Source organism: Aspergillus glaucus (genome assembly GCF_001890805.1).
Source record: "Aspergillus glaucus CBS 516.65 unplaced genomic scaffold ASPGLscaffold_21, whole genome shotgun sequence".
Taxonomy (NCBI): domain Eukaryota; kingdom Fungi; phylum Ascomycota; class Eurotiomycetes; order Eurotiales; family Aspergillaceae; genus Aspergillus; species Aspergillus glaucus.
The window spans coordinates 223,327-240,673 of record NW_019170473.1 but is presented as its reverse complement, the minus strand read 5'-3'; the positions used below and the strand labels follow the sequence as shown (position 1 = coordinate 240,673).

At 49.2% G+C, this 17,347-nt stretch overlaps 5 protein-coding genes across 5 annotated transcripts; 4 read left to right on the top strand and 1 right to left on the bottom strand.

The window, feature by feature from the left end:
* Positions 1–184: 184 nt before the first annotated feature.
* ASPGLDRAFT_69015 (bifunctional anthranilate synthase/indole-3-glycerol-phosphate synthase) lies at positions 185–2,482 on the bottom strand (the record flags this gene model as incomplete). The annotated part of the gene is made up of 1 exon (XM_022549322.1): positions 185–2,482. One exon carries the CDS (start codon positions 2,480–2,482, stop codon positions 185–187), a length of 2,298 nt encoding a protein of 765 aa, XP_022397614.1.
* A 426-nt stretch (positions 2,483–2,908) lies between these two features.
* ASPGLDRAFT_38529 (nucleoporin) lies at positions 2,909–8,562 on the top strand (the record flags this gene model as incomplete). The annotated part of the gene is made up of 4 exons (XM_022544957.1): positions 2,909–2,976; positions 3,041–3,986; positions 4,047–7,142; positions 7,201–8,562. 4 exons carry the CDS (start codon positions 2,909–2,911, stop codon positions 8,560–8,562), a joined length of 5,472 nt encoding a protein of 1,823 aa, XP_022397613.1.
* Positions 8,563–8,911: 349 nt separating this feature from the next.
* ASPGLDRAFT_69013 (acyl--CoA ligase) lies at positions 8,912–10,763 on the top strand (the record flags this gene model as incomplete). The annotated part of the gene is made up of 5 exons (XM_022549321.1): positions 8,912–9,881; positions 9,913–9,973; positions 10,025–10,313; positions 10,374–10,477; positions 10,535–10,763. 5 exons carry the CDS (start codon positions 8,912–8,914, stop codon positions 10,761–10,763), a joined length of 1,653 nt encoding a protein of 550 aa, XP_022397612.1.
* A 4,073-nt stretch (positions 10,764–14,836) lies between these two features.
* On the top strand, positions 14,837–15,451 carry ASPGLDRAFT_38527 (uncharacterized protein; the record flags this gene model as incomplete). Its single annotated transcript, XM_022544956.1, has 1 exon — positions 14,837–15,451. One exon carries the CDS (start codon positions 14,837–14,839, stop codon positions 15,449–15,451), a length of 615 nt encoding a protein of 204 aa, XP_022397611.1.
* A 313-nt stretch (positions 15,452–15,764) lies between these two features.
* ASPGLDRAFT_76616 (uncharacterized protein) lies at positions 15,765–17,326 on the top strand. The gene is made up of 2 exons (XM_022549860.1): positions 15,765–16,026; positions 16,084–17,326. The coding sequence occupies exons 1-2, from the start codon at positions 15,814–15,816 to the stop codon at positions 16,888–16,890; spliced, it is 1,020 nt and encodes a 339-aa protein (XP_022397610.1). The 5' UTR covers positions 15,765–15,813; the 3' UTR covers positions 16,891–17,326.
* The last annotated feature ends 21 nt before the right edge of the window (positions 17,327–17,347 follow it).

The window sequence follows — 17,347 nt, the reverse complement described above, 5'->3', positions numbered from 1 at the left end:
CATCCAAATGTACCTATGAAACCCGAAAAAAAAACCCAGGAAAAAAACAAAAAAAAAAAAAAAAAAGAAAAGAAAAGAAAAGAAAATCGTGAGGCCGAGACTTCATCCATAAAATTCGTCACTTCATGTCATGCACTTGTAAATGTGCAACGGCATATCCAACATTGACGAAGGCACAGCGCAGCTACTGATGAAGACTCTTCACAGCCTGGACAAAAGCACGGATTTTGTTAGGGTCTTGGGAACCATTCAATTCGACCCCTGAGCTAACATCCACTCCGGCCACCTTGCTGCCCAACTTGCCTAGTTGTTGAATTATGGTTGAAACATTGTCCGGACCCAAGCCACCAGCCAAGATGACCCGCAAGCCCTCATCGCTTTCCAAAACTTTCTGAACATGCGATCCATCAAGCTGCTCACCAGATCCGCCTGCTCCAGAATCTAGTAAGGGCAGGGTGTGATACGCCCTGCGTGCAATCCCGGGCTCGTCCAGGGAGAACTTGCGAATGACAGGCACCGGAATCAAGCTGGCCCATTCCAACGGTTCAGATCCGTGCAGTTGCACAACATCAAGCTCCAGTTTCTGCTGCTTGGCCAATACATACGACAACGACTGATTCTGGAAAACACCAACAACCAAAGCACGCGTTGGATGGCGAATAATCTGGGCTGAGTGATCAAAGCAATCCGCCGAGGTCGTCACTGTGGCTTGAGTGGCAGGGCGTGCTGTTGATTTGACGACATTTGAAATGCGCTGGGCGACATCATCCGGAACAGTTCGCTTCCTTCCCTCAGCTAGGATGATACCGATCAAATCTGCGCCAGCCTCAACGGCAGCCCTAGCTCCTTCTTCAGTACGAGTACCGCAAATCTTGACCAAGGGAGAGCTCGATGCCTGCGCGGGTTGAGCTTCGCCTCCGAGGAGCTCTGCAACAAAGGCAGAAGTATCAGCTGCGCGCATAAGAGCCTCGCCAACTAGGATAGCTCGCACTCCTTCCTTCTTGTAAGCCTCGACATCCTTAGGTCCAGAGATTCCACTAAGAGCACAGACGATGGTACCCTCTTGGACTTGATCCATCAGCCGACTGGTAGTGCCGAGATCGACTTCGAAGCTCGTCAAGTCTCGGTTGTTAACACCAATGACCTGAGAACCAAGATCAACAGCAATCTTCATCTCCTCGGGGGTATTGACTTCAACTAAAGGCTCCATTCCAAGGCTGCGAGAGTAGTGGTAAAGTTTGGTGAGCTGGTCAACGCTAAGCATCTTCACAATGAGCAAGACGGTGTCAGCACCGGCCAGCCGTGCCTCCAGAATTTGATACTCGTCAAAAACAAATTCCTTCCGCAAGATAGCAGGCCGATTAGGAAGACCCTCCAGGCTCTGTCGAACGGCACGCAGATCATCGATGCTGCCCTTGAACCACTCTGGCTCTGTGAGGACAGAAATGACGCTAGCTCCTGCTTTGGCGTATTCACGGGCCTGCGCGGGAGCACATGCGTGCGCAGCGATCATGCCCTTAGAGGGAGAAGCACGCTTGATTTCCGCCATGAGCGAAAGCGGATACGGTGACTGTCTGAGACGAGCAGGGAAGAGAACCTGTGGAGGGGCGATGCTGAGATCATACGCTGCCTGAAGATCATCTGGTCGCTGCGAGGGAATAGTCTTCTGAACGGCAACAGCGGCCTTGCGGTGATCATAAATCTTCTCCAAAATAGAGATCTTCTTTTCCGGCTTGGTGGCGCCATTCGCGGTCACTGCACCATTCGCCGCGGGAGTGCTGTTTGGTTGAGCAGAGCGCTGCTTGTTCTCCTCCCAGGTACCCGCCGTAAGTTTGAGGAAGCTCCTAAACATAGATCGTCCATATTCGGTGAGGATACTCTCCGGGTGGAATTGAACGCCTTCGACAACAAGTTCTTTGTGTCTCACACCCATAATGACGGTCTTCCCACTGCCGCCATTCAGCTGTGCCCAAGAAGACACCTCCAGACATTCAGGAACGGTCGAGTGCGTGCCAGCAAGCGAATGATACCGAGTGACTGCAAGAGACTCAGGAAGCCCTTCATAGACACCCTTTGAGTCATGCTTCAGTACCGACGTCTTGCCATGCAGGATTTCGCCGGTCACATCCACCTTTCCACCAAACGACGAGATAATGCACTGCTGACCCATGCACACACCGAAAACAGGAATCTTCCCACTGAAATGCTTGATTGCCACACTGCTGATACCAGCGTCCGTCTCAGGATGACCTGGGCCAGGGCTAATTACCAGCTGAGTCGGCTTCTTCGCGATCAAATCTTCCAGGGTAATCTCATCGTTGCGGAAAACAGTGACCTTAGCCCCTTCGAGGACCAGATACTGGTAAACGTTATACGTGAAAGAGTCGTAATTGTCAATGAGGACGACGTTGGTTGCGCTGTCCAGCTGCGCGGCTCTGGTCGGATGGTGGGGGGAGTGGTCGACGAGATCGGAGGCGCCCATGACTGCGATCTTGAAACGAATAGTTAGAATTGAGGTATTCAGGTTATGTTAGTATGCAATGGCCATCGCACTCACCTTCTCCTCGTTCTCTTCGCTCTGTACTTGGAGAATGTTCAGTGGAAAAGGAAAGAGGGGAAGAGAGAGGAAGATAAAGAGAGTCGTACAAAGAGCTGAGCAATTGGGGCCTTTCCTAAACCGGCGATTCTGTCAAACCGTGCAAAAATTCGCCTCACCGCCTAGCACTAACCCAAGATAGGTAATCGATGTTGACCTTCGCTGCGCGCCTTGAATATTCTTTAGTGAATGTCATTCAGTCTGTTTGCTTTCTTGACAACGCGAACCCCCTTTTCCTTTGGGTTCAACGCCCACGGCGAACTTCCTCTCCTTTATATTTTGGCATATATGATGATATAATTGGTTTGCCAAATGGCTCCCCTCCCGGAAGCCTATTTTCCGTCCCTGGACAAGTGCTTCTCCGGGGACGTCCAGCTCTTGTAGGCCACTTTTCGCTCTGTCTACATGTCGAGATAAAATAAGTGTTAACCCTATTGTCTCTAGGTCCTGGCGGAGAGCTTTCCTCTATACATGTAACCCCGAGGACGATCTCGATGATACGGGCAACGTCCATGCCTTCCTGTCGCATCCAAATAACGTCCGTTTACTTTCGAGCTCCTTGAACCCTTTCCCCTCCCGGTCCACCAAGTCGAAATCCGATCTCGAATCGAAGACTTCCGCGATTCACGCCCAGACTACCACGCAAGCTTCGTACGATCTGAAGGAAATCAAGGCAGATGCTCTATGGCTGAGTGAGAAGGCTGGCATCGACGAGATTACAGCGCTGCGGATCGCAGTCCTAGAATGGCAAAATCGACCTGCCGCGCGCCTTCTAACTCGGTTTTCTGAGGAGGAGGTTACGAGTTTGCAAAGTGCTGCTGGGGTGGACAATTTGCGTGTTTCCCTGGCCGGTCCGAACTTCACCGAGATCCTTAGGCAAGAAGCGGGCAGTGGGCTCAATGTCTCTGATCTGACTTCTGAGAAGAGTAGACGCCTGCGATTGCGCAATCTCTACATTTCCGAAAGAAGTCACGTTGTCAAGACAGCTCGTAAACTTCTTACCCTATCACTGTACAATAGCCGCCAAGATGAGCCTGTTTTGCCCCAAGCACCTGGGAACGACCGGAGAAACTCGCTGCATGAACTCGGTGCGGCCATTTTCACAAATAAGTCCGGCGGGGAAGATTGGCGCAAGTTCCTCCAAGAATGCATCGACGCTGTACGCAGTCGGTTATCATCGTTGGAGGGAGATGGTGGCTGGTTAGGAACTGCTGAGGGTAGCGAGGAAGTGGAAGACACATGGAGGACAAGTACTGTTGAAGAAATTGTGCATATAATCCAGATGCTGTTCCTTCAACTACAGGCCTCCTCGGAAATACCAACTGCCGATGTCATGGTATCATGGCTGCGGTTGATGGCCGACTATGGCTTCCTGGAGTCGTTGCAAGTGGTAAGTCTTGTCTGAGATATTTTTCGTTTGGTTAACGGACTAAAAACTAACTCTATGAAGCCTTGCAGCGATCCGACAGAGGTCCAGCTGTCTCTCCAGGGCCTTGTGTCTATAACAAGTCTTACATTCTTGAAACTTCCGCTTTCTATTCCTTTCATAGTCGACAAATCCCAACCGCAGGCGTCATCCAAACCACCTTATTTCCTCTCAAAAGATGAAGTTTCGCAGCTTAATGAATTGTTCACAACTGCATGTGTAGATTTCAAGTCTGCTCACCCGGCCGCGTTTTCCTGGGGACTAGTGCTGCATACCATGCGAGAGCTAGCACTTAACGATAAGGAGACTCGAGAACTAGAACAGTTCCACAGTGCAGTTGATTCCTTCCAGTCAAACACCCCGCATGCCAGTCCGGGCCGGGAACTGGAATTATCTTTGTACGAGGAGCTGCTAGACTGCGCTCGGACTCCCAAATACAACGTGGATGATTCCATCACACTCCTGAGCTCAGATATGATGAAGGACACCGTGTTTGAGACCGTCATTGCGTTGGCAACCAAGGTCGGGTCTACATCAGCAGTTGATGATATTTTGGCAAGTCGATGGATTCGCGTGGCTCTTCTGGACCTCACTCGGGTCGTAATTATGTTCTTGGATTATTCCCCCGAAATTGTTGAGTCCGTCCTCGCAATACTAACGGGATCACCTTTGCAATCGCCCTGGGCCTCCGACACGTCCCCATCTTCCTCCAGCGACCCGAGGTGGATTTTCATGAAAGATCGCCTTTTGATGGACAACGTATTTCACATAGCACGCTCCCGGTTTCCGTACGAGACGGTTCCCTTCCTAAAGCTCTGCCGCGCCCTCATTAGCAAGGATCTTGTTAACGAGGATGGCTTACCAGAAATCGTCAATCAGCTGGAAAATCTGGAAACTTTCACGCAGGTCGTTCCACCAGACTTTCAGGGTTACGACACTATTCGCGAGGATGAAAATGCGAACTATGTCTCTCTTATGCAATCCCTCCCGATGTTTGACTCTTCACCGAAGAGACTACTTCCCGATTCTCAACCAAGCGGTGCCATGATTGTCACAGGTTCGTCTGAAATTCCTTCGACAACTGAGGGTCAAGTGGTTTCAGAGTCGAAACCGGTGGTAGTCATGTGGCATCATCGATACTCTTGCTTGAGCTTCTTGGGGAGCTGGTTAGAAGAATGGAATGAAAATGGTGGTTATTCATCGGGGTGGGGGGAAGATTCAATTGCAGAAGTCATAGGGCTATTAGCAGACCTCGTCACCACCGCCAAAGATGTGCAAACACCAGGTGACGTGGGCTCTGGAGCCAGGAGAATCTTGGAAATGGCCAGTGATGGGTTGTCCCGGCAAAGCGATGTAGTTTCATTGGTCTTTGAGATATTCGAACGCAATTTGCAGAATATCGGCCCTCGGGCTGCTTTGGACGGTATTCTCGATTCGACAATTGCTTGCTTGCGATTCATTTGCGGTCTTGTCACGGTTTTGCCTGGCAGAGTATGGCCGTTGCTCGCGCGGAGCAGCTTGCTCGGAGCTGATGGAAAAGGCGGCGTAATGACAGCAATCGTCTCCGCAATCGAGGTACCATCCGGGGATTATCCGTTTTTGCTTAGCTGCGTCAACTTGTTTGAACAACTTGTCAATGATGCGGCTTCGCGCGCCGTTCTACGGAGGAGTCCGAATAGTGCTGCGACCAAGTTGCCTGTTGCCTCGGATTGGGGTGCCGGTGTTCCATCACACATAATGAGAGGCATTCTGCTGAACTTCGTTCGAACAGTGGTCGAGGTCTACAACAGCAACGTCAATTGGCGGTTCAACTCACCGGACCAAAGGCTTCAAATCAATACCACCCTTGCGCGGACGTTCGAGAACATACTCTACTACTCATATGGAACTAACCAGACTGGCAAACTAGACACGAAGGTAACTGGCGTTTTCTCTGCATCTGCGTCATATCTCCTAGATGTCCTAAGGCCCCAGTCGACGGCCGATTTGCCCTTTAATCAAATCCTACGATTCATCATCGATGGCCTTCAAACGCCTCCCACATTATATCTCCGTTATCTTGCGTTGGTGGAAGGTCAAGTCAAGTCAACCCTTGCGCTTTCCATCAAGTTGTTGCAGGCAGCCCAGTTGATGGAATACCCGGTGTCGCTACTCGAGGACCAATTATTTAGGGCGACACCAGCCCTGGTCAAACTATACGCACTACATGACGCCTATCGTCTGCCTGTCATATCGCTTCTTGACATGCTCATAACCAGGGCAGCCGCTGATTCCGTCAATGAACCGCCATCCCTGGTTGGTCACCTTGGGGCAGAGTCGTCTTGTCTCTTCCTTGACGTTTTGTCGCAATTTGATCAACCACTGAGCCATCGTCCTCTGCACCTCGCAGTATGGCACTTACTCTCAGCGCTCGTTAGCAAGCGCCAGCAGTGGCTTTCTGTTTACATTCTCACTGGATCATCCCCGCGACAGTCATTGAAGAAAGACGATGCACAGAAAGCTCCAGCAATGAGGGGCGCTCCATTTTTACAAATCGCCCTTGATAAACTATCCAATATCGAGCAGCTTGATTTACAAGTGGCGGTTTCTTTACTTGTATTTGTTTCGCATGCGCAGGAACATTGGCCATGGGCAACCCCAGAGTTAAGAAAACACCCTAATTTCTTCAACAGCATCGTGAACTATGTCTCGAAGTTGAAAATATCTTCCCTGCCTGTTGTGAGCCAAATCCCCGCTACTCATATTGCGGCAGTGGTTGCAGATCTCTGCGCCGTTTACCTACATTCTGCCAAGGAAATGCGAGATCGGTCGTTTATCAAGACTTTGATCCCGCTGGTGTCTTGGTTTGCGAAGGATGCTGTCGAAGTCTCCGGATACAACGCATCACTGCATGCGAACCTGAAGAAGAATTTCGAGATGAGATATTCCGGCTGTAAGCTTGTTGACTTCAAGAGGTCGTCTCTCGAAACTCGTGGCTTGGGACGGGAATATTATTACGACACTGCTCTGGGCGAGAAGTTACTTTCTTACGACTTCGCTTGGGCCGGAACCAGAAACCAAGGGTTTGCGGAGGAGTTTGAGCGTGCCAATATCAACCTCTCTCTTGTCGAGGCGCAAGTTGTATGTTTTACCTGGTTGTCTTCCATGGTGTGTGCAATTACTAATATTTTCTTCACAGAGCCTCCTGCATGGCTGGAAATTCTTCGCCATCGAGCACTGCGCGGACTTCATAACCGACCACGAGGTTCAAAGATCTATGGCATTGGTCGTCCAAAGTTCTTTGGAAGCCAATACCCGAAGCGTTCCCCAAGAACCAATATTTGAGAGGATACAGCAGACACGGGTCGACTTCGCACAGGCTTTGCTTCAACGACTCGTTGAGGTTGGAGCAAAAGGCGCTGAGGTCTTTGGCTTACTCAGGGTCGCTTGGGACACTTTAAGAACACGCCGTGCAACATATGAAGAAGCGCTTGTTAATGATGATACGGAATATTACCGATCCCTCCTTAACGTCCTATTCCTGGCCCTTCAATTTCACGTTGATGGACCCTCTCGGGCGGCCCCTGAGACGCTCAACAAGAAGGCCGAGCTCTCATCTGATTTGACACAAGTCATCGAAATCACGAAAGTCGTTGTGGCACAGGGTTTCAAGGCCCTGACGACGTACTTGCACGATGATCCAGAAAAATGTACACCGAAAGATTTCGCCATCCTCACTGCCATCTTGCAGACTTGTCTCCAGGTTAAACATGCGGATCGGCTGCTTGAGCATATCGTGTTCTACATTCAGGATAATGATACTGCCCGGTATGCTACTACGCTTTTTTCGTGGGCCGATCAGTTGGCGGTGGCTGGTGATCCCGTCTACGGTGACCTTAGTATCTCGTTCCTCGTTAAGCTGTCTACGATTCCCATGTTGGCAGAACATCTTGCCGTTGAAGGGGTCTTGATGAGGCTTTCCACCTGCCGGTTAACAAATGTTCTCCGTCAGCCCAAGGGATTTGGACCGTTTGACCCTGTTCCCCGGCTATACACTATTTGGACCGGTGGTATTCTACCGCTTTGCCTGAACCTGCTCTACCACGTCATGCGGACTGCACCGGAGGTGGCAGCATTCCTCAATCAATTTGAGGGCCAACTCAATCGTGCAGCAGATTCTTTCTCTGCAGGTCGCGCAACAGCTGGCACTTCAGTTTCCGCGCCCCGTCGCATCTGCCTAAGTATGGCTTCTGAGGCCAACTCTCTTGCACTGATCACCTTCATTCTGGACCGATTCCGGGAAGCCGGCGCCAGCGCAGGTGTTGATGCGTCGTCGATCCAGGAACTCAAGTGGGACAAGGGACAGGTCAAGGAGGACATTGAGGAGCTGCTGGAGCGGAAACAAGCGCTTCGGGCTCGGATTGTGGCTACGAATGACAAGGAGGTGGAGATGGCGCGACAGAAGGCTGTCAGTGCTTCGTCTGGTGCGGAGAACCGACTTGAGGAGAAGATTATCGGTGAACTGGGGGCCGCATTGCTTTGTCTTGGGGGTGAAGAGTAATGTAGTGATGGGTCCTTGTTTGGTGTATGTAGCATTTAAGTTTTGTCGTGCATTGCTATTTTCTGTTCTATGGATAATCATTTTTGGATGGACATGCTTCTTTAACTGAATACATATTATCTCTCTTGTATCTCCTCATTTGTCGCCCGAGGTCCACGATTCGCATAACCTCGGGCATTTCCCTTTCTAGCAATCGCTTTGTACAGTGTTGCGGGGGTGGGGCGTAGAGAACATGGGTCGAATAAGGAAAAAGGGTATTCTTAATAAACTCCTGTTCTCCCAGGCCATTCAAAAATATACATATCTCCGGTTCCATTTGATCTCATATATTTTTTTAGGGCAAGACAACATGCCGCTCACATCACGTTGGCAGACAGAACAAATCCCCGACACTCACCTAGCTTCCTTACTCTTTACCTCACCTACTCACCCTGTATCAAAAACCCACCGCTGCTATTCTGACGCCGACAATCCAGAAACCCACTACTTCACCACCCATGACTTCCGCCTCTGGTGCCAACGATTCGCGGCGGGGTTGCGCAAATCCGGTCTCCAAACGGGCGACCGGGTGCTGCTGTTCTCCGGCAATGATTTATTTTTCCCCGTTGTATTTCTGGGTATCATAATGGCTGGTGGTGTTTTCTCAAGCGCGAACCCGACTTATGTAGCTCGGGAACTGGCGTATCAGTTTCAGGATAGCGGTGCGACGTACCTTCTCTGTGCGGAGTCTAGTCTGGACACGGGCATTGAAGCGGCCAGACTAGCTGGAGTGCGCAGAGATCGAGTCTTTGTCTTCAACAGTGACGTCTATGACGGATCAGGCCAGGCCCGGAAAGGCTGTCGCCACTGGGGAGAACTGGTAGCGTCCGCAGAAGAAGGAAGCAAGTTCGTCTGGGAAGAACTCTCAACCCCAGAGACATCCAGCCGCACACTAGCCCTCAACTACTCCAGCGGAACAACAGGAAAGCCCAAGGGCGTGGAAGTCTCGCACAAGAACTATGTGGCCAACACAATACAGACAGGCTTCATGGCGCAGTTGAGCCCGGAGTACGAAGCGAAAATAGCTAAGGCGCGGTTGCTCTGCTTCCTGCCTATGTACCATGCAATGGGGCAGACGATATTCATTGCCAACGCTTTGCTTTCTGGGACCCCGGTGTATATTATGCCGAAATTTGATTTCATCGGAATGCTCGAGTATGTACAGAAGTTCCGCATTACTGAGCTTATCCTCGTGCCTCCGATTATGGTAAGGCTTGCAAAGCATCCAGCTGTTCGAAGTGGGAAATACGACTTGAGTAGCGTGGAGGCGATTCGTTGTGGTGCGGCACCTGTGGGACGGGAGATTTGTAGGGAAATCGAGAAGTTGGGGACCCAGACGGGTTGATATAAAGCAGGCGTGGGGGATGACCGAGTATGTTTTCCTTCACTTCGCTCCCCGTCCGTATATTGATGTATATTGCAGGGTGACATGCTCGTTCCTGGGATGGGATCCCAGAGATGAGGGCAATCCGGCATCTGTTGGCATGTTGTACCCCAATTGCGAGGGCATGATCATAGCCGACGATGGAAAGACAGAGTTAGGCAAGCACCAACGCGGTGAATTGTGGGTTCGAGGACCGAGTGTCATGAGAGGATACTGGCAAAAGCCTCAAGCCACACAAGAGACCAAAACAGCGGATGGATGGTTGAAGACGGGGGATATTGCATATGTCGATGATGATGGGAGATTCTATGTCGTGGACCGGATAAAGGTATTCAAGCCATTCTTCATAAGGTACTTCCATGATATATACTGACTTGCTTAACTATAGGAACTGATCAAAGTCAAAGGCAATCAAGTAGCACCAGCAGAGCTAGAGGGACTCTTGTTGGAGCATCTTGCAGTCGCCGATGTTGCTGTCATTGGAGTACCTGTGTAAGCCTTCACTCGTATTGACACAGATCTACAAGAGAGTGACTAACCCGGTATCAGCAACGATGACGAACGCCCTCGTGCATACGTTGTATTAAAGCCCGACCAGGGTGCCACAGCAGAGGATATTATCAAGTTCATGGATGGGAAGGTGACCGCGGTCAAACGCATTACTGGTGGTGTTGTCTTTATAGATGCGATCCCTAAGAATCCTTCGGGCAAGATCCTACGTAAGGAGCTTCGGGAGAGGGCCAGGAAGGAGATGAAGGGAGCTACTGCGAAGCTGTGATAGACAATGCATACACGACTTTATGATAATATAGTTTTGATTTCTATTATCTCGCAGACAATATGTCCCTAAAAATAACATTACCTTTAACTATACTCTGTACACTGATACATGATTATTCAGAAGGCACAGCTGGGTGAAATAAATAAATACGTGCCAAGAGGAATGGCTTGACATGTGAAAAATGTGGAATTCACGATTTACTGTTATTTGACTGACTGGGTCTTTCCTGCATGAACTGGTCATCATATATGCACTTATGTGCATCGGGACGCATTAGCAGTTCAATAGGACCTTCAAGAACCATCCGGGGACGATAACGTAAATAGCAGCGCGCCCCATAACGTATTTCCCAAGCGACCCGCCACCCCAAGCGACCCGCCACCCTACCGCGTTCGCGTCACCCACGTCGCGTCCTACCATGTTCAACCACCCACTATGCCACCAAAACGCACTCAATCGAGCCAAAAATATATTGAACAAGAGGCCAGAATCTTGCTTGCTATTGAGGCTATCAAGAAACAGGAAATCACAGTGATTGCTGAAGCAGCATGTTGATTCAATATACCTTGAACAACACTATGCGACTGACTAAGTGGCCACCAGAATCGCACTGAGAAATGCGCTAATAACCATAAATTGAACAAAAATGAAGAGAATTCACTTGTACAATGGGTGCTTTTTATGGACCTTTGTGGAGCAGCCCCCCCGGCCTGCTACTGTGCAGGAAATGGTGAATCTTCTACTTGCAAAGCGCAGTGAGACCCCCCCCTCAGACAGTTGGCAAGAATTGGGTTACAAACTTTGTTAAAAGATACCCTGAGCTTGCCTCTTGCTTCTCACGATGATATGACTACGAGCGCGCAAAAACAGAGGATCCAAGGGTCATCCAGGAGTGGTTTGACTGTGTTATTTGTACAATCAAAGAGAATGGTATCCTTCAGGAGGATATCTATAACTTTGATGAGACAGGCTTTGCAATGGGCCTTACAGCAACTGCTAAGGTTATTACTTGATCTGAATACTATGGTCGGCGCTCACTTTTACAACCTGGGAATCATGAGTGGGTTACAGCCATTGAAACAATTAATGCCTCTGATGGGTGCTTCCACTGGTGATTATCTTCAAGGGCAAGGTCCTTATTAAAGGCTGGTTCGATGATCTCCCATATGACTGGTGCTTTGAAACAAGTTCAAATGGATGGACTACTGATGAAATTGGAGTATTGGACTTCAATGGCTTCAAAAACACTTCATTCCAGCGACAACTAGTCGTACACGTGGGAAATATCGACTTTTAATCCTTGATGGCCATGGGAGTCATCCAACTCCTAAATTCAACTAAGTTTGCAAAGAGAATAATATTATACCAATTTGCATGCCAGCACACTCTTCGCACCTTCTGCAACTGCTTGATATTGGGTGTTTTGCTCCTTTAAAGCATGCATACAGCCAGCTAGTTGAGAACCAGATGTGGCTTGGGTTCAACCATATTGACAAGTTTGACTTTCTCGCCACCTACCCAATTGCTTGTGTGGAAGCTTTCCAAGCTCAGACTATTCAAAATAGCTTTACAGGAGCTGGTTTAGTGCCATATAATCCAGAGTGAGTGCTTTCAAAGCTTGATATTATACTCCAAACACCATCACCCCCGGGTAGTCGTCCAATAAGTCAATCAAGCCAATTTTCACCAAAGACACCTCAAAATCCTATACAACTTCAGCGGCAGGCTAGTTCAATTAAGGCTTTGAGGAGAGCCAGCAGATCATACAGCTTCCTATAGAAGCAATTGAAGCACTGAGACCCGTCCCTGCAGAAGCACCAATTTCACCTAATTTGCCGGTTCCTGCGAGAAGGAAGCTACCAAAATGTAGCATATGCGGACAGGAAGGACACAGGTCAAACCATTGCCCTCACAGATAGTTCTTTTACCTAATATACTGGCGTTAATGTGGTTAAAAATGCGTTCAAAAGAGTAGGGTAGGGTGGCGGGTCGCTTGGGAAATACGTTAGTAGGAAAGTCACGCGTTAAATTCTACATAGTAAGACCCTGCTCGTGCAACTAAACCTTTTGGTAAACAATTACTATAATCCGTACTTATTTATTTATTTTATTTTTTCATTTTTTCGCAATATGGAATTGGCAGGCTCTTTTTACCTGGGCGAATTGAGATTGCGATGCCTAGCTCGTTTGACTACAAGTAGAACATGTGGGGTAATAATTGCTTTGCACTAGGTATTTGGAATTCGTCGAGTAGGCTCAGAGTTTGGCGTATCGAACTAGTCTGTGCGAGAAAAAGATCATCTACGTGCATATCATCTGGACCTGGTAATCGGGTCGTACTATGGGCATGAACCAAAAAGAGGCGTAATTCAATTGTCCGGATGGCCTAATCGAACAGCCGTTCAGTCCATCGGTGAGATACATGGCGCCGATGGCGGCTTCGGGAATTGTTTTTTATGCCCACCGAAGATAGTGCCGTGCGTTCCGCAGGCCTATTATTATGCCGGGGAAGAGACAGCAGCCGCGCCACAATCAAATGTCAACTTTCACCGCCGCCATGTTTTTCATTATTCTGGCGTGACGGTTCCATCAGATCGTGTCTTTGACGTGTTCTGTGTGGGCGCCATGATCGATCGGCTGAATCGATCTGCTGTTGGCTTCTGCTGGCTTAGGGCATAACAACCTGCGAGCGATTAAGCGGTATGTCCGATGGGGGTCTTCCAGCACAGCCATTGGCGATCTGGGTATACTACTAGCGATTCAGGGATCTGCATTGACAGAAGGTAAGGTCAAGATGAATCCAGTCAATGCAGTGGATCTGTGACGATTTACCGAGTGAAAAAAGAAGCATTAAGTGGGATGGCTAAGCTGAACTGAAGAAGATGAAAGAAGTTGGAGGTGCGAGTTTGGCGTCTGTGCGTAATTTACACGCGGTATTGGTGTGTATTTGGCGCTTAATGCTGCGGTAAGTATATCAGCAGATCACCACCACCTCTACGGAGTACCTCTCTGTACAAATATGTACTTGGGTCCACGAGGGCAACTATTGATTACTGCATATTTGCCTTTGCGATTGCATATTTGCCTCTGTTAACGATGGATCGGAGCATCTTCAGGGGCACTTGAAGAGGAAAAAGAAAAAAAAATTTCATGCGGTGCTATGTTGGTGATAGGATGTATGGTGGCGCAAATTCTCAATAGCTGAAAAAAAAAAAAAAATTTCGCCTCGCATTGGAGCCGCCACATTCCCTCCCCCCCTCCTCCATTCCAGTCCACTCGGATTCTCTAGTTTATTCCGTGACAGGATGCTAAAAGAGGTTTGATTCGTTTTTCTTGCTAGTGTTGTGCCATCGACTGCGGGCACAGCTGCAACTTGCGTTTTCACCCGCACCCCTCAATTTCTCTCTCCCCACCTGTCTAGAAAAATCTTGTGATTATTTACAAAAGGTGAAGTTGGTGGGTTAACTTTAGAATATAACCATGCCAATCAAGGACAAAGAAAGCGAGAACTAGAGGAAGAGGTCTTCGCCGAATATGGTCGTTTTCCTCTGGGGTACTGCTGAACCGGACTGGCTCTCCTGAGCCTGGACTCTGCATCTCATACATCATAGGGAATTGTCAACTCTAATAAAGAAGATCCTGGTCTGTTTCAGTATTTGCTGTGGACCGTGCCGCCATCGTTCTATTCATGGTCTTTATATAGCTGTCTCCCTTCTAACTCGGAGCAAGCAGGCCCCAACTCTTCATCTCTGCTAGTCTGAACTGGAATTTCAAGAACAGCACTCTCGTTACTTGTCACTCGATTTTCACATTTAGCAGACTATTACTTGTCCCTCGTTAAAGCAATCTTCTGGGCACCTCAGCTTGGAGCACCTTTCGTTCTCAGCCAGAGAAAGACAAGCCACACAGTTCTTGCGATGAACAGCGAGCACGGCAAATCGTTTATTCCCCAAGAGTTGCAAATCACATCGACGCAGATACTCTACCCTGTCCTTTGCTTAATTTGCCTCCTACTCCTCGTCCAGCGCATCAAACATCGCAGCAGGTGGTCCGCACTATCTCGGAGGCAAATGGACTCGCAAAAGTCCCTACTAGAGACATCCGGCGCCAGTGGCAACAAAGAGAAGCCAGCTGGCACGGCTGCAGTGGACCAGCAACAACAGCCTATATCCAATAGTCCCCCAAAGGATCTATCTCGCGATGTTCGCGCCCCCTTGCCATCCGCCTGTGATATCCTGCAGCCTTTGTCCTGGCGCACGCCACTGCCGTCGAGTGGTCACCTGGCCGCCATGCTAAGCCAGGAACGGCATGTTGGGAGTCGACCGTCGTTGACTGAGACACCAGCGGAGCCATTGTCCCCTGAATCCTCGTCGACACATGCCGCGCCAGGTGGCAGCGTTCATGCAAGCGGATCGCACCAAGGATTCTCTGAAAATGCAGATCAGGAGGCAAAGAGGAGCCCTAGGTCAGGGTCAGGGTCAGGAGCAGGATCAAGCGAGCTAGTGAAAACCCCACAGAGTGCGTTTTTGCCTCCCTCTACCGGGATATTAAGTGATGGGCGGTCTCGCTTAGGATCTAACGTGGTGTCTACGGCGCAGAAGCGAAGTGAAACCGTCCAGCATCTTCAAGATACAGACGAAAATGGCGTGCGGAAGTGGAAGCGAAAGGTGGTTGAATATAGTTGATTCTTTTTCTTTTTTTCCCCTTTTGTTTTTCTTCTCTTGCTTTCAGCTCTCATTCTATTATGAGGGCTTCTCATGCTACGATACGCGGCACGTGATCACGACGCATTGAGGAATGTCATGATTTATTAATTCCCACTCGTCTACTAGCAGTATTAGCATAATGATACTTGTCATATCTCTACCCAAACTCAGCTATAGCTGTAATCCATGCTTCATAGTTAACTACTCCATCCGTAAACCGCTTAGTAATCAAACCGTGACATCGGAGATAACTAGCTAGGCCTCGCTGTCTACTCTACTCCGTACTTTGTACGGAGTCACCACAACCAGCATCAAACGCTCTCAACAAATAAACCAACAAAATGACACTAACAGTCTTCCCCCCTTCGACACCAACACCATCCACCAAATCACCGATATCACCCGCCTCCGCAAACACCATCGCCCACGATGCCGATTCGACACTCCTAACGATAACCCGCCTTTTTGCGCGCCTGGAATATAACCTTCTCAGCAGTACTGCGGATCTGAGGCCGTTGGTACGAGATGAGTTTCAGCGGATGAGGGTGCAGGCTGTATGGTTTTTCTGTACCCCCCTGGTAAGGTTTTGGGTGTTAATGTAATGAGAGCAGAACATTGACTACGCGCGCACGGCTCTGAATACATTCGAAAAGTCGCTTTCTGGTGTGAAACGTGTTGATCGGCGGTATGAGATTCAGACGGAGGTTGGGAGGAAGAGGCAGACACTGAGGGCGTTGGAGGGTGTGTTGGAGGAGGTTACTGCGCAGGCGGAGGCGCAAGCAAATCGCGACGATGATATCGAGGAAGAAGAGTACGAGGGGGAAGGGGAATTGGTGGATATAGGTGACAATGAGGGTGTTGAGAATGCGCCAGAGACCGCGACGAAGGATGCGCAACCGCCATCACCACCGGAACAAGAGCAAGAGGAGGAAGAGACAAGTCGCGGCGACTCTACGATAACCAATCCGCCCACGTCGACCCTCCGGAGCCGCAATCTTCAGCACCAGCACCCAACAGCGACATCGACTTCTTACCAAACCCATGACCAACCCCAGCCAACATCACCGCCGCAACCAGACCGTGCCCAAGCGCAATCAACAGAACAATCTCTCTCCACCTCCCGCCTCGAACATGAATCCCTCACTGAATCCCTCCTCTCCCTCGCTACGCAACTGAAGTCCTCCTCCACATCCTTCCACACCTCGCTCGAATCTGAGAAATCCATGCTGGATCGCGCTGTAGATGGGCTCGATACTACAACGACGAATATGGGTGCGGCTGAGAAGCGGATGGGGACGCTGAGGAGGATGACGGAGGGCAAGGGGTGGTGGGGACGGATGATGCTGTATGCGTGGATTCTGGGGTTGTGGCTGGTTGCTATCTTGATTGTGTTCTTGGGGCCGAAGTTGCGGTTCTAGAACTTGGAGCGGTTATTTATCCTACTATGTAATACTGGAATGTGGATTATATGTACGGAGTACTAGACTACAGATGCATTATTCTACAATCTCAAACGCTTGCTTTACTATGACCCAAAGACCGACCGGCATGACACATGAGAAGAGGCATGATGCGTACTTTGTCGTTCCCGTGCCCATTGCCCTATGGCCGTCGTTCTCAATAGGGAAAAGAAAAGAAGGGAACACGAGATAAAAGGAAATGATGCGTGACATAATGAGTTATACACAAGATTTGATGACGAGGGCAGGATATCCAGCTTTCAAATCAGACAGACACATAAAAGGAAATACCGGCAGAATGAGGGTTTGAGGTAACCAAATCAAAAAGGGAATCAAGAAAAAGGAAAAATTTTCACCAAAAAAAAAAAAAAAAAAAAAAAAAAAAAAAAAAAAAGCATATGCGTTTTGTACTGTT

What these genes read in the sequence shown, in the direction of transcription:
- ASPGLDRAFT_76616 (XM_022549860.1), top strand. Translation starts at nt 15,814, where the DNA reads ATGACACTAACAGTCTTCCCCCCTTCGACACCAACACCATCCACCAAA. An exon ending in AGCGGATGAGGGTGCAGGCT is followed by an intron (nt 16,027 to 16,083) that starts GTATGGTTTTTC and finishes TAATGAGAGCAG; the next exon opens with AACATTGACTACGCGCGCAC.